The sequence below is a fragment of the Apteryx mantelli genome, chromosome 12 (genome assembly GCF_036417845.1).
Source record: "Apteryx mantelli isolate bAptMan1 chromosome 12, bAptMan1.hap1, whole genome shotgun sequence".
In the NCBI taxonomy this organism is placed as follows: Eukaryota; Metazoa; Chordata; class Aves; order Apterygiformes; family Apterygidae; genus Apteryx; species Apteryx mantelli.
The window spans coordinates 16,335,047-16,356,683 of NC_089989.1; the positions used below are offsets into that span (position 1 = coordinate 16,335,047).

The window sequence follows — 21,637 nt, forward strand, 5'->3', positions numbered from 1 at the left end:
AAGTGAGAAAATTCTGTCCCAAAGCATAGCAAAATAACCCTGCCTTACATAAACATCCTAACCCAAGGAGAAATAAATCTTTCCTCGTGTTTCTTTGTATGACCCACATTCTCCATATCCCCCTAAGGTCTGATCCTGTGCACATGTGGGCACAAGAATAATCTCTTCTGCATTTGGACTCCCATTGGACCTGCTTCCCTCTACAACATCAGTCAAAAGTTAATGGCATCACACTGCCTTAAAAGCTGAAGAAAGAGAGAATGGAGCCAGGGAGGGAACTCACTCCCTGAATTAAATTATTTCTGGGGCTAAGCCCTTCCACACTGTGATCTCTACATGCTGGAGCCCTTCTGGGTCTCCAGAAGCTCTGTGCTGGAATTACCCCTGGGCAAATCTGACTTCAGGGTCATGCCCAGTGTTGGTTAGGTCTTTGGGGCAGGCAGGTGTTTCAGTGGTGCCAGGTACCCTCCAGGGCACGTCCCAGCTCATGTCTATGTTTGATTATGGGAACAAAACCCTCGTGTGTGTCCGGTTGAGCACTCTGTAATCCATATAAACCCGCAAAGCCTCCCTCCTCTCCCCACGCCCTGCAGCACCCTTGCCCCTGCCGGGCGGGGGGCTTTGCCCCGGGGGGCGGGCAGGGCCCCGCTGCAGGGCAGGTGTCATGTGCCGGCCGCCTGGCAGAGGGTGCTGCAGGGACAGCAGGGACCAGCTGGGGCGAGCTGAGCACGCCTGCTCCCGCCCCGCACACGCACACGCACACGCACACGCACACACACACACCCCGCACACACGCCCGGGCTCCTGGAGGAGAAGATGCGGCTGGAAAACAACGGCCGCATCTGAGAGCAACAGCGCGCAGCCCAGCTGACGAGGAGGTGCGGAACCGAGCCAGCCGCCTCCTCCTCCTCCCCCCTAAAAAAAAAAAAAAAAAAAAAAAAAAGGCACATATAAAGAACAGGAAGAAGATCACATGTTAAAACAATCCCCTTTGCATCCAGACAGGACCAGAGAGGGGAACTGCCCCGTTCGGACTGCGGGATGTGCTAGGGGCTGAAAGGGAGGCGGAGAGGAAACTTGGAAATAACTGGGCAGCCCCCGGGAGGGAAGGCAGCCCGAGCCCCAAACCTCGCCGTAGCCGCAGGGGGAAGGATCTGCCCTTCTTCCCCTCCCGGCCGGGAGCCGGGCGCTGCGCCGCCACCGCGCTCCCCGGGAGCGCAGCCCCCGCCCGCAGCGCGACGCCCCCCCCGGGCCCCGCCGTGAGCCCCGGGCCAGCTCCCGGCGAGGGGCCGCGGTCCAGCCGCGGCACGGCCAGGCGTTCCCGGCTCCGCCACCGCCACCGCCACCGCCACCGCCACCGGCACGGGCGAGCCGGCGTTTGGTTTGTTTTTTACTATTACCCCCCGGCGCTCGCTGGGTGAAGCAAATCCCTTGAGGGGGGGGGGGGGCAGAAGTGGCTTCTGTGACAGCAGAGGGAGGAGGGAAATAAGATAAAATAAACCAAAACAAAATAAAACGAGAGAGGAGCCAAGAAATCCCTTGCTCCTCATCATCTCCCGGCGAGCGCAGGCGGCTCTGCTCCGTCCTGCTGCCCCTCCGCTGCAGGGAGCCGGGGAGAAGGGGCCGGGAGACATCTGACAAAGCGGGGTTCGCCTCGCCCGCACCCGCCGCTGCCCCGCGGCACGGGAAGCTGCCGGCGGCAACCGAGGCGAAGCCAAAACCGCAGCCCCGCAAAAAGCAAGGAGCAGAAACGAAAGTTCCCAAACAGCATCCGAACAACCGCGAAGGACCGGACCGGGCAGAGCTCTCCGCGTCGCCTCCGCCCTCGATGGTGCACTCAAGGGGCTACACCAAGGATGTGAACATCCCTTGCCTGCTGCATGAAGAGGGGTAAAGACGCAGAAAATCCGTGTTATTTATTTATTTATTGGAAGCAATGTACGGGTGACACCCAGAAGGCATCCGAGCCCTGAAAAAAAAAAAAAAAACCTCTGGATCCAAACGAAAACGAGAAGAATGAGACAGCAGCCCCGACCCCTACACTAAGAGGAAGGTGAGCAGAGAGGAGGAAAGAAAGAAAATACAGAAAAGCCATGCAAGCACCAAACCTGTAGATTTCTGCAGCTATTTTTTGCTTCACTGAGGACAGATATTTTACTGACAGCCATGCAGCATAAAGGCATCATGCTGATTGTGTTCTTGGAATATTTTATTTCTGGCCATGGGGAAGCAGGTAAGCAAAATAAATCAATATTGCCATCCATAAAACAATTCAGCCTAAGTTGAGCAAAGGAAGAGGGAATGGAAATCAAATCTGCAAACTCCGTTAGAAATTTTTTATGTCAACATTTATTTTTTTTTAGATTGTACTCTTATAAGGAATCTGGGTTAGTCAATATATATAAATATTTCTTATTCCCCTCAACACACAGCTTTGCAGCTCAGTCTCCTCCCTGTGACTTATAACAGAATGTAGTTTCTTACATCCTTAAGAGAAAACAGTGTAGTATTTTTGTGAATGAAAGAAAATAAGACAGAAAGAAAGAGGGCGATGGGCTGAGACATTCTGGATATTTGTTTGCAGGAAGAAACACTACTTTGCTAGGCAGGACAAGAGTGAAATGACAACGTTCTTGGACAGCATCACAGGAGGGATCTGATTCATTCTATATTAACTTCATTTTGCATCATTATTAGTCAGAGACACTGTTTAGGAACTACTGTTTATCCAAGACAGTCCACTCAGAGTCTTCCCTCATACGATAGTTAATATGCAATGGACAAGACTAAATTAGCATTAGAGGATAAACAGACTGGGACAGAGAGAGAAGTTGATTAGTGGTGTGTGTGTATGTGGGTGTACAAATAAGCATATTCAGAAATGATATAGCTGGCCTGGTATTTATCTGTGGTCCTAAAAATACCTTGATAATGAAAGAGAATAATTCTCTGAGGGAAAGGAAGGCAGGCAGTACGCTGTATTTTTCCTGCTGTGGTTTAATACATCTTTAAGGTTAAAAGGGATGAATTATGCAGATCAGGTCAGAAAAATAAAAACAAACATTGATAAGACAACAATACATCCTTGTTGACTTTCCCATTGGGATACTGGCTTGTGGTCTCTCTTTCTGTAGAGAAAAACCTATCATTGGTTTAAATTTCACCTGCATGCCCAGAGTGTTAGGATAGGAACAACACTCTTCATGCAGTGATTTGAAAGCTAAAGTGTTCAGCTACCCTGCAGGCTCCAGTACAGTTAAATGCAGATCAGGTGGCTTCAGCTCAGATTATGCCTTGGTTAAAACCTTTCTGATAACATAGACATTAGATTTTCACAGCTGCAAGTGTTATTTTCTTAAAAACTGAAAACAGCTCATAAATTTACAATCCTGCCATATTACCCAGTGACTCACTTGGGAAAAAGTCTGGCTATTACAGTGTTGTTGGGAATGAGTGGAGGGAGGACATGGTACCTTAGTCCTTTTAGTGTCTTATCTTGGGTTTTCACTAGTTTTCCAGGCGAGGACGCTCCCTGTAGGATACGCAAGCTGACACGTAGCACAGAAAGGTTGCAGAGGTGCCTCATAAAGTTGCTGATACTGTTGGGAAAAGTAGTCTGCTATAAACTAGCCTAAATTTGCTCTGCATCCAATTCACAAAGTGAAAACAAATCTTCAAGGAAAGGCAGCCCAAAGCTGACTGCTTGGAAAGAGAATTTGAGGGGAGGGGATGTGTTCTGTATGAAGTTAAGCACTCTCAGAATAATGGTATAGGGATGGTGATTAATAGCAAAATAACTGGATATTAAAGGTGATGACACTAAGGATTCAATGTCACTTTAAATAAATACACAGTGCTTGCTCAAAAGGTTGTGCAAAACACCAACCTGTGAAAGCACAAGGGCTACCTGTTCACTTCTAATTTTTTATTTTTTTAGAAGCAATGTAAAAATCTTGAATTAATCTTGAATCTTTACAGTTCCTATTGCAGGCTGGGTCAGTATTGCTTAGATTAAGGTTCTGACAGCATCTAGCTAATCTGTGTAAAATGATTTGGAAATCTCAACTTTTTCCTGAGCAGAGATGTATATAGAGAAGTGTTTTTTCTTTCACACCTTATTAGCCTAAAAACTTCCTTTTCATCCCTACAGTTGGCCCCTCCTGGTCAGAGGTGAGATAAATTGATGGGGTAGTTTATGAGGAAAAGATGGGGGAAATATTTGCCTTTTGCCCATGTCCGTGCAGATAACACAGCCAGGGCTGTCAAGATTGGCTCCTTAGCTCTTTAAACATAACGCAGAGGGGGAAAAAATCTTAGTGGTTAGGCTGGAAGGGTCAACTAGGTTTTATACTGCGAGATGTGACACTTGGGCTGTCCTTCCCCTTGTCGTCTTCAGGTGGAGGGCTGCATCCCCCTCATATAAACTCCGCAGCAGCCTGAAAACTCTTGTGCGTTGGGACAACTCAGGGGACTGCCTGGGATCTTGCTTCACAGGCTGCCAGCCCGTACCCCCCAGGAGAGCAGTGCCTGGGGCAGCTCTCCTCCCGATGGCAGGTCTCCAAAAGGGGGCGTGGTGTGGTCAAAAACGGCCATTTCTAGGACCAGGCTTAAAATGAGTTGCGCTGCCTGGTTATCAGCAGGGTTTGGCTTCCTATGGTCTGGGGTTATTCAGCTCTTCTGCAAATGAGGCTGCAGGTGCTGGAGCCAAGCACTGCTCCAGGAGGGATGCAGGCGAGCTGACTGCAACTCGCCATGCTGGAAGACTGCCCAGATCTGGGATCTTATTCTCACTCTGTGCCTCAGACCATGGGGGCATTTCAGGTTCATAGCTTATTCAGAACTTCACCTTTGGGATATTTAGGAAGCTCCAGTTGTGAGGGCTCTTTTAGTGCTAAAATACATCTGGCTACTCATAAATGGATGAAGACCTGCCAAACCCATTGCATGTTGGCCCCAGACAAACCAAAGGTTTGTAGCACTTTTGTTGTTACCAGCATTACAGAAAAAGCCCTAGGTCTGATTAAAAAAGACTTGAGCAACTCATGTCCCCAAGGCAATTAGCTATAAATGAACATTCAAAAGCTTTTGGTATTTAAAAAGAAAGTTAATCAGAGGTAGAACAAGTGAAATTCAGGTGGGCATGTGTGTGTGCACACATACACACTGAAACCGCTCCATCAAGACTTTAGTAGAAGATATCCAATGTTTTCAGCATTTAAAAGTTGCTCAGAACTGTCAAAGTTGCTCTCCTTTTTCATTGTAGGAGCCTTGAATGCACAAAGTCATTATTTTGCATACAGACAAGAAATAAAAAATCCCAGTCCAAATCCCATAGAAAACATTAGGCATCTTTCTAGTCACATCAGCAGGCTTTGAATCAGGTGTTACAAGGCTCTGAAGTAAGACATCTCTGTTTGAAACTGTCTCCTGGTAATATCAGTTTTGTGTCCTCTCTTAAACTGTATGGCATCCTAATCATCAGATAACACTATTGTTATAATAAGCGCCAGGCACGTGCCACTGCCCTGCCACTTTGTGGCACAGCTCTGAGGGAGCAGAAAACAAACAAATAAATTAGTGATACCATTTACAGAGCCAAGCCACCCATCATGGAGTAAAAGCTAATCAACCTCAATGCCATACAGTGCCCATGCACAATCAAACTGTTTATTTTGTTATGAATTATTCGGTGAGCCCTCCTGGCATTTGGGATAAGTTGTTTGGTTGCCTGGCTGCTGTATCTCTTCTGCAGTGGTCCCCCCTGCTGTTCAGATTGCACATTTCGTGTTGATTCCACAGAATCAGTGAGTGATGGACAGGCTGCACTATCCTTGTGGCCAAGCAATGTTTTGCCAATTGATTTCTTTAAATGCAAAGCTTTTAATCGACTGCAGAATTCGTTTTCCAGTCTCTCTCCTTCTCTCAACCTCCCTTCCACTAATTTGCATGTTGTTCTTCTCCCATTTTCCTAATGACACAGCAGTTTGGACAGGAACTATTTATTGATGTTGCTGCATTAGCAGGCAGAGCAGTCAAACCTTCTTGTGACTGCTGATCAGGAGAATGACCACATTCTTCCTGCCTTTCCAGGTTCATATAAATACAGCTGAAAAACTCAGTACAACACTGGTAGCCCATTTACGGGAAATAAAAGAAGCAGCCATTTCCTTTTAAAAAATGTTTCCTTTTTTTCTTTCTCCCATTCTTGTCTGCAAAGCTTCCCCTATGCAACTCCTTCAGTTTAGAACACCAGCATCCAATTTCCTCTGTGAAAGCTTTCATGGCGTGATACATCAATAAAGATGGACTTTCTTTTAGTTACAGGACATGCTTATCCATATTTCAATGGGATTTGTAACATGAGCCCAGTCTTGATCAAAACTAAGTGCCCTAGACTCCTGTCATAGCTAATGCTTGTTCAGAGCTCAGTTGGAAGACTGGTCCCACATAAATTCTCTGGAGGCAAAGATGATACCTTTGTGCAGCACTGAGCAAAATCAGTTAATATCCAATCTACCATAAACACAGGAATTGTTGTACTTTCTATATCTGCAGTAATTTTTACCAAACAGGAACAAGTCAAATACGACAATGTAGACACCAAAATGCCACTTGCAAAGACAATCTTGAGGCATTGCAGCTGCAGCTCATAAAATTTTTGTTCATCCGCAAGGATGTATTTTTATCTGTTTTCAGGAACTCTTGTGCTACTCAGTGGAATTCACCCTCCAGAGCAGACAGAAATTTAAGACTTCAGATGCTCTGCAAAAAGTAGGGAAGTTCTAAAAAGCTTTTGTGGGAAACCAAGTCCTTGCTCAGGAAAAAAAATGCTCAAAGAAAACGCAAGCCAGCTTCCAGATAAGACCTCTGAACCTCCTGGTGTTTCCCTGTAACTGTATTAGGCTCAGATGGAATGACAAGTTCTTAATCAGAGAGAAAGTACATTGAAATGGCAGTCAGCAGTCAGAACGGTGTGAGGGCTTGGTGGAGGATCTACCATTGTGCTAAGAATCAGCTGAGAGTAAGCTCAGTTGAAGTCGAGAAGCAAAGAAAAGGACTGAGAAACAAACATCACCATCTTCCCTCCTTTCCTCTCCAGCTGACTTCTGCAATTCCTCCTTTCTTATGAAAATTCACTTCCATGCTGGCACAGAGAGTGGTGGTGGGACTGAGGAGGGGTGACTTGCACTGCTTTGATCCTGGGACTATTAGGTGCACAAATAACTCAGGCACTGCTGCCCTCTGAGCTCTAACGACCTCCTAGGACTTCACCGGAATACTAAGATAAGTCTGGCCAGCCCATCCCACCCACTGCTGGAAGACCACCTCCACCAGAAGGAAATTTACTGTGGCTCCAGACCCCTCCACTTTCCTGAGGCTGCTGCTTAAAGTGCATGTGAGGCAAACACACATTAAGTCCAAGTTCTTTTGAGAGTGGTTTCCACTAGTTTATAAGAGCAGTCAAGAGCATGTTTGGATTATCTTCTTCCTTGCTGTCTGAAGTTTAAGCTTAACTTATGCTGTATGTAAGATAGAATGCCACACCCCATTGGTCAGTGGGATTCACTGGACATGCCGTTACTTGGGTTTGTGTCTGAATCCTGGGATGCAAAATGCATGAGGTGTTTTCCAGAACAACATTCATCCCTGATCTTTCTTTTCTGGCCTGTGCAGAAATGTCACTAGGAAATTAAGGACAGAAGCAACTAAAAGGCAAAGCCATGCAAGATGGATGCATTTTTTCACCTTAAACAATTGTTTGGGAAAGAAGGACATCAGTTTCACCCCAGTACACTTAAAACTGGAGTATTTTTATAAGGCTGAACAAGAAAGTCTTTTCTCTGGTCTAACTTGATTTTAAAACAAGTTTTGCCTGAGGAAAGATTGAATATAAACTGAGAAGGGATTTTAAATTTTGACCTAGGATCTTGAACTAATAGCTGACCTTTGAACTGCTCCTAGATTACTAAGGGTTTACGGTCATCCTATGTTTCATTGGAAGGGTCATTTCCGGTAGGACTTGCATTGAGCCATCTGACTTGTGACCTCTTGAATTAGATTTATGACCTTGCAAGGTCAGTCTTTAACTCCTTCTAGACTATTAAGATGCAAAGAGTACACTGTATGTCATTAGAAAAACAGTTTTCTCCAGTTTGGTAATAAGGTTTTGGGAATGACCTGTGATCCAGTGTCACAAGGCATTACTGATTTCCAAACAATATTACGACTTTTTCAGTGATCCCTACCTTTTATTCATTTAGAAATAAATAGGTACCTATATTGAATACACAAAAAATGCTTGTTTGCCAATATTTGTAAACTTGGCAAACAGAATATAGTCATCTGCCTCCACATTAAAGCATTTAAACAAAAGAGAGAGTTGTTTTTCAGGTCTGCTAAGTATTAACAACTCCAGCTGATCTCAATAGGAGTGGCAGAAACTCAACACCTCTTAAAATTAGGCTAGTAATGCATAACTATAGAGATACATGCTTTATTTTAGGTGACTGTATATGTAAACAGTGTCTGTAATCTGTTGGGCTGGAATCATCTCTTTTTTAATGTACCTACAGTGTGTAGTAGAGTTTGGCTTTACTCTCTGATTATAATGAACATAAGTCTATCGAATAGATTCAGTCCTTAGATATGGAGCTTTGCTAGAGTGAAAGTAAGAAAACACAAGATTTCTGTATTTAAACACACAGTTTGATAGACCAGCGCAACTGCATTTTTAACAGAAATCAACATTAGACCTACAAATCCCCACAGGTAGCAGTCAAGTTTTCTGAAGACATCAGTTCACAACTTAGGCACCTAAAACAAGGACTAGACTCATTGAGAAACGCCCTCCAAACTTTGTGTGAAAAGGTGAAGTAGCTTTCTTTACACTGAGTCCTGTTGGGTGTGGAAAGAGAGTCCCAACATTTGCATGATCAGCGGTTTTAGAGCCTGAGAATCATCTGGGAAATTCTGCTTAGCTTTGTTTCTTCTGCCTGTCTTTCAGATCCCACAAGGCTACAAGCCTTCCGCTGCAGTGGCCGTTCGTGCAACCCTCCGGTGGGCAACCTTGCGACAGGAAGGACACCAGCCACTCTCACCACATGTGGGCAGAACAGCACAGAACTGTACTGCTTCTACCCGGATCAGAACCTCCTCCATCAGGCTTCCCATGGCTGTGGACAGCCTCGCTGCACCAAATGCAATGCCAACCAGCCTGATAACTCCCATCTCCCTGCTGACATGACAGATGATTTCTTTGCAAACCCCATCTCCTGGTGGCAGTCTGCCCAAGGGGTACACAGGGAAGAAATCAGGCTGGACTTTGAAACTGAATTCTATCTGACCCATGTCATAGCTGTGTTCAAGTCACCCCGCCCAGCTGCGATGGTGTTGGAAAGGTCCCAGGACTATGGCCAGACTTGGAGGCCCTACAAATATTTCTCTGCCAACTGTACAGCTACTTTCGGGCTCCAGGATGATCTCATTGAGGAGGGCTCTATGTGTACTTCCAGGTATTCAGACGCAGTGCCCTGCACCAGAGGAGAGGTAAGCAATAAGTGAGGTTTGGACAATGTTTAATGTTGAACAGCTGAAGCCTAGATGAAAATCAGTGAGTATGTGCTCAAAGGGACACTGTCCATATAAATTAAGAAAGGCAGCCCCTCCCCAAAGGCTTTATGTTAAGAAAATAAAGGGGAAAGAGAAATATGTCAAAGAAAATGAATGGAAATGATTTAATGATCTCTTTTATGAGAATTGCATAGGATAGGATTAACATTTCCTAATTTTACATTGCAGATGCCAATAGGTGAACTAAAATTCCATCAAAATTTAGAGAAATATAGGCATTTGTAGAGCCTGATTTATCTGAAATGGTTTTCTACTGCAGGATGACATGAACTGCATCCTGTATTATCTATCTTTGTCCATATAAAAGGTCTTAGATGCTTGGATGACATTTAAATACATCCTGCCCATAACATTCAATGCACACTGTTCCTGCTGGGAGGGTCAGCTCTGATGATGGAATATCAGGGCATAGGCTCCAGAAAGGAAACTAGAAACAAGAAGTGGAAGTGAGCAGCCATGTTTCACTATTCAACACAGGGGGGAAGTGCTCCTTTGGTATGAGTATTTTGATGTGCCATTAGATGCAGAGGGTTTTCTTTTTAAATAAATGTATGATTACTCTGATAAATTCCTTTGAGAAGAACATTAGAAACTGCTTATTAATCAGGTATGTAGTTCAGCTATAACCCTTTTCATTCATCAATCTCAAAACAATTTAGATGGGAAAGAAGGTAAATATCATTGGTATCTTTTTATAGAGGAGGCATGAATGAACAGGGAGGTTATGAGACATTCCTATAGTCACACCAGCTGCTGGAGTCCTTTCACTTCCTTCTCTCTTTCCAAGAGAAGTCACAAACCTCTTCTTGGTTTCCCTCTCTGGAAATGATCATGCAGATTTGGCAGTAATATTTTGATACAAATTAAGCTCAGGTGTGAGATGAAAGGTCCAGATAGGCTTTAAAAAACACAGTGATTTCAGCAGCACACCTCAAAATGCACTCAAGAAGAAAGGAACTAGTGTACTATACCAGAAACAGGGAGGCAGCAGTACAGAGAGACTGAGTTCATCTTTGTGCAACAGACTGGGAAACATCTCTGCATATTGGAAATCTGGAGTAAATCATCTGCTGAACTGTCTTGTTGCTGGAGTAGCAATTCTGCTAGTCAGTCAATATGATACATTTCCGTCAAATACATACAAATGTCTTCTGTACAGAGATTTTACTTGCCACGTCAATACAGAATCTAGGCATCTAATATCATTTTCCATTTCTGTGTGCCTTCCAATTAAAAATCTGGAAGTACTTTACAAGATCTATTTAATGATCTTCAGTACACATATAAGGGTCCTATTGCCATTTCACAGATGGGGAAAGAGAAGCACAGAAAGGTGAAGTGGTCTGTGGTAAAACATGACAATTCTGGTAGAGTAAGGAGTAGAATCCAAGGTTTGAGGCAAAGGCCTTGGCCTTAAATGCAAAACAGCTCTTCCTTCTCTAGTACAGTATCCCCTGTTCTCCTGCACTTTGTTGGGTTTTGTGCTTACTTAACTTTGGAAAATATCATTTAAGACCATGTGTTGCTGCTAAAATAAATCTGAGAAGTGGATGGCAGAAAATCAAACAATAAAATCTTCATCCAACACAAGCCTTTGTGATTACAAGTCAAAATGATTCTGTCAACGTGGGCAGCAAGTACACTGAAATGAGTATGTGTATGCTTAATCAATTTACACTGTGGTAGTAGATCACAGAAAATACTAGTAACAGTAAGAACAGTCATATATTTATAGGTCATACCCTTACAGACCCAAATACTTTCACGAACTGTTAAATGAATTGAATACATACAGAGGTCACTTCCTCCACGGGATGGAGAGCTGAAGCTATAAAGCAGCACACAGAGATCTATACAGCAACTTAACAGAGAACAAGACAAACACTGTTTCACAGCACGTTAATCCGAGAGGATTCTGAAGTTCTGGACAGACTTTACAGAGACCTCTTAACTAATCCATGAAATATCACTGTGACAAGGGTACAACTGCATCCGACTTTTCAGGCCAACAATATGACACAGCAAATTCTTTTGTGAACAAAAATATAGGGAGGCAAAGTGTAGTCACTTAAAGTGGTATCTGATCAGATTTGCTTGAGTGACACTGTTACTCTTACTGCAAGTTTCACAGGATTTTTGCCCACACATCTCCAAAATGCAGCTTTACACCATATTTTAAAGATTTTACAAATGTCATCAGGGCAGCCTCTCAAGCACCGACTCAGAAGTGACTTGGAAGGAAGCAGGTCACTGACTGAATCCCCCCCACTACTTTCTGCAGTGTTCTCTGCTTTCTTTTCACCTCCCCTCTGACCTATCCAATTACTGATACTGACTAAGCCTTGGAGAGCTGATGAGCTCACATCACAAGCGGACAACATTTCTGGAATGATCAAAACTGTTTCCAGCTTACATGCTAATTAATTCTCTGAGACAAATGTCAGCTCTCTCTACTGAAAGGGTTGATGTCATTTCCAGTGCATGACAGTCAGGATTTTCTTAGGCACTGTCCTATTTGCTTTCAGAAGAGATATAAATTCCTTTTTAACAGGGCACAACAGGAATCAAAAAGGAGATAGCTTACTAAAAACACTTAGGTTTAAAACCCATATGGGATGCATCATGGAACAAGATTTCAGGTTGGCTGGCTTCCAAAACTGAGAATGTAGGTGTGAAAGGAGAAGGTGGTAGAGTTGTAATAACATATATGCATCTATAAACCGAGATGCATCTCTCTCAGCGAGCACATTCTGGTGCCCCTTCAAGAGCACTGAAAAAGGTTTCTCATGGCAGCACAACAGGAAACTGAGAAGAAGAGAAACTTTGAGGATACTGAATGAAAGCAAAATATATTTTGGTGGGTGATGTAACAATGTCATAACAGAACACAGTATATCATTAAGTTAAGGTGTATCACTTATCAATTTTAAATTATCCCTTATCTTTCACCTCTGACTGGGTCATATATCTCCATACCATCTGAGATGAGATAGAACTGAGACAGAAGGTGTCATGCATTAGGAAGCACAGAGCATCAGAAATGCACAGAGATGACTTCCTAACGCCCCTTTTGCAGTTTTCTTTTACTCCAGCATTTATTAAATCCCCTGCTCTAGGGTTCAGATCTACAGCATTCCTGGCATTTGTTTCACCACTACTTGCCCAGTGAAGCCCACATGAACTATTAGCTCATTAATTATGTTCGCTATCCAAACTTCCTGTTCCAGTTCCAGTGCTCCAGTTTTCAAACTCAGTTTTTGGCTGACTATTCCTTCCTCAGTCATTGTTGCCATTTAAGACTAATTAGGATCCTCTAATTCTCTCGCTTGTTTAGCATGGTCTATTAGCTGCTATGTTTGAGCCTGTTCTCACCAATCTCTTGTATTTCACAGATCAGTTTTACACTGATAAGCTAATCTCCCAAAGCTGTGCAATGCTGAAAACTAAATGAAAATAGGGAGTCTGATACTCATTCTTCCAGACTTTGCCAGTTCAGCGTACTGGCCCTGCTATTTACTGGGGCAATCACTGGATATGCAGATTCCTGACTCACTTGTTTATAATACTATATACAATACATTTGGAATAGCTGCAAGGAAAGAAACAAACTACAAAGCATTTTCTAGCCCCTGTGAGTATTTTGTCTTCTTTCATTGGTCTCGATCTGCAAGCCAGGTGAGTATGTATATGTTGGTTTCTTGCCATTCTATCTTAGAAGCCCTTGCTGTTAGTAGATATGCCAAAAACTTAAGTGTCCGCAGGACTTTTGCCAGTTTCAGTACAGTTCCTTTTTTCTCTTTTGTTTTCAAATTTTTGCAGAGTCCAGGCCAGCTCAGACTGACAGCTGGCTCTGAACATCATGTCAAGAGTTTGAATCACATCTGGAATATTCAAGTGAAGTTCATTAGGAATAAGATAGTCAAGCTGGTTTTAAAAATCAAGCCCTTTTTTCTGTCCATCCACCCACTTGCCTATCATAACCCAATGAGCTTGTTACAGAGTCTTCATTTCGGAGACAGCGGTGTTTCATTTTGAGCTAGCACAGTGCAGCCTCTCTGGGTTACAAATGAGGTAGAAAACGGTTTTAAATATACTGTCTTGCTGAAGTTTTCTGGCTGATCCAATTCTATCTTCAAACAGCAAATTTCCAGTATAGCAGTGACCCTTGATATTCTTCAAGAAGTCATTTTTCAGGTCTTTCTTTAAATTCTCGTGAAACTCATAGCTGTTACCAGGTTTCAAGTCTACAGGGCTATTCTTGACTCTTTGTGGCAAGCCTACTGGTTTGTATTGTTGAGGTTATTGCTTATTTCTGATCCATATTGCCATTCCAGGTAGAATTTTTCACAGATGAGATTCCCAGTCTGTCCAGCACTTCGAATTCACTGCTGCAGTGAGTATTCCAGTCCTACCAAGAGGTCATTTCCCAACCTTTTCTGGGAAATCTCCAGATGCCTTTTTAACTTCTCCTGTGAAATCACCTGTTCTTTTGAAAACTTCTTTTGATTTTTCAACCATCTTTGATACCTGTGAACATCTCTACTGACTGTTCTATTTTGGTTTAACTGCAGCTCCAGCTTAATTGGAAATTGCCTCTCTGTCCCAATGGTCCCAATTTTTACCTAAACAGCTAGCCAGTACTCACTCTCACAAATAATTTGTACTCAGAAAAGAAGATGTTGAAGAGGTCAGGCAATCCTGGTTTTTGCAAAGAACAGCCACACTGTCCTGCTTTCCAGAACTCAGGAAGTTTTGAGCAAGGTGGTTTCTCTGCACAATGTTCAAAGCCTCCTTTCCCAGCTGATAGCTCACCAAAAAGTCATCCTGTTGCAAGTAAATCACTCTCTGCCCTTTGCTTTCTTGCCTCTCTAGCTAGCTGTTCCTACGTTTTCTCTGGTTGCATCTACTTTTAAACACAACAGCTCTGCAAAATCAACACCTAGCTTTCTATACTTGCAAAAACTTCTCAGTGAAAATCCTCCACCAGCATATCTTATGTCCAGACCAGCCTGTTAAGTACCCTACGTTTTGCTTGTTAACTTTTAGCACTACAACAAATTTCATATTAAATGGGGAACAAGTGTTTCTAATCTTTATCCTGTAGGAAGAATAGTTACTGTTATGCTCTTCAGCTTCAAAATACCAACCTCCAACATAACATCATGAACTAAGAACCAACCCCACCTTTTTAAGGTCTGTCCATCTACTGCAAATGCATCTACAGGAAATGCTACTGAGATCTTTTTTACCAACCAACCAATCCATCCATCCATCTGTTTTTCTGACAAACAAAGCACTGTACTGTGTAGTCATGAAGCCTAAAATGAACCTTCAGTTCAGCCAATGTAAATCAAAATTCTGGCTCAAACAAAAGGAGAAATGACCACAACATTGCATCAGACATTAGTGTGACTTGCAGTTCAGACACCATCTGGGGGAAAAAGGGTTTGGAAATGCTTCGACCTGCATCCTGACAGCACATGCTCTCAAGGATCTTAAGAGATTAAGGGTGCATTTTTAATAAACCAGAATATCAGGAAATGAAAACAAATGTTCTTCCTCAAGAAGAACATGTAAAGAACATGTAAAGAAGACATTAGCATGCAAAGCTGCATATAAAACTGACCAGCTTACAACCACAAGACCCAAAAGGAGACCCATCCACTGCTGGGTCTGCCTAGTGGAAGGCAGCACAAAATCAAAGGCTGGTTCATTTATGTGAGTGTCTGGGTGACAGATGACACCAATGAAGTGTGATATAATAAACCCATTACTGGAATTCACTGGGGGCAAGAAGAATTGTGTATGCCTGAATTAGGTAACTGGTTCCTATGGCAACATGTTAAATGTGCCTTGCACAGAAGACCTGTTCATTCTCTGTTTTGAGCCTGTGGTGACCTCTTTAGGGACCGAAGTCCGCAGCAATGCTTTTTTCAAAGATGAGTGGACTCACTTTGTAGCTAAAAGACTTTCAATCACTCTTTTAAAGATACTCTGTGAGTGTCAAAGCAACATGCAGCTCTGTCTACTTCAAAAGCCACCAGGCTGTTCAAACAGAAGCCACAGCCAACCCTGTGGAAGGTCTTTGCCTCTGCACTGCCATTGGAGACCTCTGCTGCCCCTCTCCATCTACAAGGACTCCATGAGCAATGCTTACTACAGAGCAGGATCACTTGCACAGATACCAAACCAGTCCAAGGACAGGGCTATGTGTGGAATGTACCTGACTGTTCCAAATACCCACAATTTTTGCTGTCTTTTCTCAGGCTTTTCTTTTAGAGTCTTCATGCCTTTTGGTAAACAAAGAAGGATCCCCACGAACATACATACCTCATTAAATGGCAACATCAATAATTCATGAGGTCACCATTAAGGTTTCAGTTGCTTCTTAAAGGTCTGAACTCATACAGCAGTGGGGTCACCTAAAAGAAACATGCCCAGCACATCACAAGGTTGATTCCTAGTAGCTGAAATGCAAGGACAGGGTACTGCGCTGTAGTGAATTGTCCAGCACTCACCAGGCCTCTCAAAGCCACACAATGCTTGGGTTATTCCAACTTCCAGCCGGAAAGGATTCCAGGAGGGATTAGTCACTCCTGAAGGGATGTGCCTGAATGTTATGACTAGGGCTGTCTGTTCAGCATTTCTAACTTGAACTGTAGAGGAGATAAAATGCAGAGGCAAGTTGAGAGGAAGCAGTTAACACCAGCAGTGTAAACAAGCAGATAGCACTGCCAGGCCCTGCTTCCCTGGAGGAAGAATTAAGGGGCTCAAGGGTTTGTGTCTGAGGGGAATTTGAACTGACATGAGACTGGTCCAGGATTACCATCCCTGGCAAGTGAACTTCGGGAGAGTACCAAGTGTCCTACTCTGACCTGGTTTGTAATGAGCCATTTCACAGACATTTGGTACCTAGCCAGAAAGACACAGTTATCTTCTTGAGCATTATTTCTGCATTTCCTGACATACTAGGCAGCAGATATCAAATCAGTGGTCCATCTCACCTTGTTTCATAAAAGTTTAGTGGAGTTGCAGCCATGACTTTTCTTAAAGTCTCAAATGAGAAAAAAATCTTATCTAAAATGTTATGAATCTTATGTATTCATTGCTGTAATTTCTAGACTCCAGGCAGAAGAACACTTGCTGTTTGCTCTATGATTGTTCACACATCGCTGTCATGGCGAGACTGTAAACTTCTCTACATCTGTTCATGTGTAAGGTTTCAGCCAAGAGCTAGTGTTATAAGTGGCCCCACTTACGAGAGATGGATCCTCTCCCATGAGAATATAGCTCTAGTCCTGTTGACACTGATAGTGACTAAGTGTTTTAACTTTCCTGACAATTCAGCAGACAGTGTGAAATGAGTTTCTTCATTCTCAGTCCAGTTCCCAGTAGAATTGTCTGAATCATAGAACCCCTCATGCTGCCCTGCCCCATTTCAGAGCAAACATCATTTCTCATAATGAAAAATGATGCTGCACTGTGGTGGCAGCATGGAAATGTTCTCTGGTCCTCACAAGCTCTTGCAAGATGATGTTGTGTGGAATGGAGGGAATTGCATCCATTCCCTGTACACAGACTGCAACCTGAAGAACAGTTTTAGTGCACAATACTTTAGGTATTGAATTCCATCTACATTAGCTGGTTTGACAAAGGATACTGCTTCTCCCTACAAACCTTGCCTTTCTACACAGATATTGGGATTTACATCTGTGGATAACCTGAACCTACAGGAAACACTAAGTTTGAGGAGGAGAAAAAGTCTGCATGACACTTCAGATTTGTCTGCCTCTAACCTCGACTGTACATTCTTTCCCCATTGTGATACTGGCAGCAATGCTTAAATATTAATATTAATGACACACTGGGTTACTGGAATAACCTCAAAGCAAATGCAAATTGAAGGGACATTGACCCTCTCTGTTGTTGAAAGCACAGAATGAATTCAAGATGCTACTTGTTGATAGTAACTGGGTTTACACAGATCAGAGACATTTAAAAAATTAAACCCACAGTTATTTCTTTAACAAACTGTCATATTCTATATTTAACTGGTTTCCAAATTTTATTGTCCAGAAGGACAGAAAAGGAGTGGATCTTGATTAAAAAATGCTATCCCCTGAACCACTAGGACTAGTCTTCTAATAGCTAAGAGAATAGCTGGACTTTCTTCATGTTCTTAACAGTATTTCAAAAGAGGAAAAAGACCACTTTTGTGTTGGCACTGTACCACAAGATGGAAGAATGAATTTAAGTCAAGGGGCTCTGTCAAATTGATCAGAGGATATTTGTCATCAGGTAGGAAAAATTCTAAGACACAATTGTTTACTATTCCTTTACGAACAAAATCAACTCACATAAAAATCTCTTAATGAAGAGGATTTAGGACTGATGAGAGTGTTTACTGCAGCTTCCTTCTGACAGGCCTAGTATAAGCACACAGACATTTTTGACCTCATTAACCTGATTGATTGTGTGCAACACGATCAGCATAGCTTAAGGATGATTTGAAATATCAAATTCTTGTTCTGCACAGCGATCTTCTTTTGTAGGAGGCCGTGCATTACCACTGCCCTCCAATTATGACTCATATTCCTTGACCTAAGGCTATGAGCTTGCAATAAGGGGAAACTTTGTTGTATCCACATCTTTTCTGACTAATACTGGCTGGAAGATCAGGTTAAGAAAACAGAATTATCTGCATCAAGTACAGAGAAGCAAAACATGGACTCAGTGAATGGCAAGAAATCAAAAATCTGAGACACTGTCTCTGGAATGAAGATGATCCTCTTGACTGGTGATAAAACACCACCCCTGTGAAGCTGTGCCAACTTGTGTACAGTAAAACAGATCCTCTAACAGTGGCTGTCTTTTTTAGCTTTGCACACTTACAGCATTCTCCAAACCTCCTTGCTCTTAAAAAGGTCAAGAGAGGACAGGATAGAGACCATCTTTTTGAGGCGTAGCTGACTGACTTTCAAAAATGAGAATGACAAATATGCGCTTGATAGCAGATATGGAGATAAGCATGAATGTCCTACTCAGCATTCAGCTACAGTGTCAGTTTCTGATTATAAGGGAAACTCAGGAATTAGGATGTATTATTTCCACAAAGGATTGAGGCTCTCTACAGAAGTGCTGAACACCCTCCTCTCCCACCCAAGTATGTGGAAACTGAAAGCTTTCTAGGGTGTCCTTAAGGGTGTCCTTAAGGGTGTCCTCAGCCCTTAGCAGTCTTAATCAGCAGCACATTTTCTTCTCTAGCTGTGCGTATGCTGCTTTTATGAAAGCTACACACTGATGTTTAGAGAAAACACTGGGGAATTTCAGAGCAGACTGTTACAGCAAAAAAAAGAACAGAGCTTTGTGGAGCTGGATACTAGATAAAGACTTAATTAGATGAGACATAACCTTATGGTGAGCAACACTGGGAAACTCTTTTCAGAGCCTGCATCTTAATTATAGGAATATATTTCCTTTTTCATTACACTTTCTTGATATCCTTTACATGAATATACTGAAAAGCTGCATATTTGTAAAATATCCCTGGGAAATAAACATAAATCTTGCTTCTCTTAAGCTAAGCAGAAGACAGAATCAAATGCTCACGTGTATAGAAGGAACCTGCCTCATAGGCTTTGAAAGCACAATGCAATCTTGTCAAGTAAAAAAAAAAAAGCAGATAACGCAGTGAGAAGTGTCTCTTCCTACAGCTCATGACTCTGGGAGTTCATTAAAACTTAGATCCATTTCTAATCTAAAGATCTTTCAAACATTTGTGTAGAAATGGTTGAGATAGCTAAACTCTTATCTTTTACCTATTATTATTATTTCTAAAATTTTGCACATATGAAGCATACATCTATAGGGAACCTTACAGAATTTTACAGACAAATTTATTCATCCTCCTCCCCTCCTGCGAAGTATTTGAGAAGCTGTGTCCTGTTAAAAAAAAATGTAAGCAGGGCATGCAGTAGCCTTCTCTGATTCCTACTGAAATCACTAGCAGTCCAGACCAGAGTAAGGCCAGAGTATTTGCTGAAAGTTATGCTGCGCAATTTGAACAAGAAGTCAAATTCCCAAGTCTGTATTTTGGCTACAGTGACATCTCTTCCTTCTTTGCAGTAATAAAACCCTTCCTTGGGCAATACAAAACTAGAAGCCCATATATACAACCACCAGCAATCTGTCTCCTAATCAGGGACTCATTTCTTCTTAGGGAACCAAAAACTCAAATACATGCATTTAAAATACCATCATGTGCTTTTAGTATAGGAAAAAAAAGGGGGGTACTTTTTTTTTTTTTAGGTAAACTATGCAGTTATGGATAAATAATTCAGAAACACGTAAGGTGAGACATCAGATCTGTTTTAAAAAATGATCCCACCCTACAATCATTTGAATCAATGCACATAAGAGATTAAATATAATTTTTGGACTGCAACATATTACTCTTGACAGTAAAGTAATCCATATGTTAAGGAAGACCTAAGAACCACCACTATAATGTAAACAGACATATCCAATCAAATACTAAAAATGAACCAAGGAATCGTGATTACATTATATTCTTGTTTGTGCTCAAGGGTTTTAATCTCCAGAATTTCTAGGAGAATGTGTCTCCCAGAAGGGGAGAGAGAGGAGAAAATTCCATTCAAGTTTTATGCATATCTGAAATAATGTTGCTAAGCTGGTTTAAATACTAATTAAAACTGTTACCTCAGTCCAAAAAGAAGCTCACCTAAACATACTTTACATTGGCACAACTTATCCACTTTGACTCTGCTGACACAAAATGTCTTTGTTTATGTAAGTCTTCAATATCTTTGTTTTTTATAAAGTTAGGAAAGCTTAGTTCCTTGGTGGTTGTTGAACCCAAGAAGAACATCTAAATGCTGCTCCCAAAAGACTTCACTAATGTTATGTCACTCAAATCAGATCTTTAACTTTTAACAAGTCTTGTTTTGGGAGAAACAAGGATGAACAAATCCAGTCTCACCACTGAGCTTATTCCAAGCAAAAATATGTCATGAATTAATCATACAAGCAAACTCTTGTATTTGAACTGGAATGGAATACTGATGTTTCTTAAAAGGATGTCGCAATCCCTATGGGACATCCAAGCTATTAACATCTCTACTGACAAATAGATGTTCAGAGTTCTAAGGGGATCTGGAAATGCCAGAGCAACTCTCCTTAAGAGATGCAAGGCCTGAAATGAAAATATTTGCAAAACAATAAACCCACAGGGAACCTAAGCTTTTTTCCAAGCTGTCAAGCAAAGAAAGAAAAACTGATACCACTTCATGATAGCAAATGGCACTGTGCTGAAAGAAGAGCACCCAACAGCTGTTCCTTTGGCCTAAGGAACTCATTGCTATCTGGATACCAATTAACACATGGTGAGGATGGATAATTGACTGGAGATCCCAAAACATGAATCCATATCTTTAAATGCATTGTAATATATACAGAATAGGTTTCTAGTAGCACAACACAAAAGACATCATTCATGGTTAACATAGCACAAAGCAAGGCCATTGTCATCAAATAGAAGTACAATACCACAGATGTAGAGTAAAAAGAAACACTTTGACCATTACCTAGTCATTTCTTTCAGAAGAGCACAATGAAAAACTCTTAATCTTCCCCTTATTCACCTTCCTTCTCTATCTCCTGTGGCGAAATCCATACTATGATTCCCTGTTCGCAAGTGGGGACTCTGGGGCACAGACACACTAAGCCTCTTGTCCAGGTGTGTATAAGGAAGTCACTGGCAGGACTGGCACAGACCTTTCAGAGGCTAATGACATACTGGTTATCTTTCTTAAAATGTCTTGTTCTGGATCAAGATACCTCTAACATATATATCCTTGGACCAGTGATATGTCAGGTATCCTTAGGAGAGCTCTCCTGAAAGGAGAGAACATTTTTACCAAGCATGTTAGAGAAGGCATAGACAAGAAAGCCAAGTGTGAGAATGGAGCTTATAAAAAATGATAACTGA

At 42.2% G+C, this 21,637-nt stretch overlaps 2 protein-coding genes across 2 annotated transcripts in view; one reads left to right on the forward strand and one right to left on the reverse strand.

The window, feature by feature from the left end:
- UROC1 (urocanate hydratase 1) overlaps nt 1-21,637 on the reverse strand; it is a 122,024-nt gene that overhangs the window by 46,848 nt on the left and 53,539 nt on the right. The window lies entirely within an intron of this gene.
- The window catches only part of LOC106499003 (netrin-4-like), a 57,189-nt gene continuing 37,635 nt past the window's right edge, over nt 2,084-21,637 (forward strand). The window contains exons 1-2 of the mRNA XM_067303601.1: nt 2,084-2,233; nt 9,005-9,546. Of these exons, the coding sequence (XP_067159702.1) occupies nt 2,167-2,233; nt 9,005-9,546 (609 nt within the window). The 5' untranslated portion in view covers nt 2,084-2,166. The remainder of the gene's footprint in view (nt 2,234-9,004; nt 9,547-21,637) is intronic.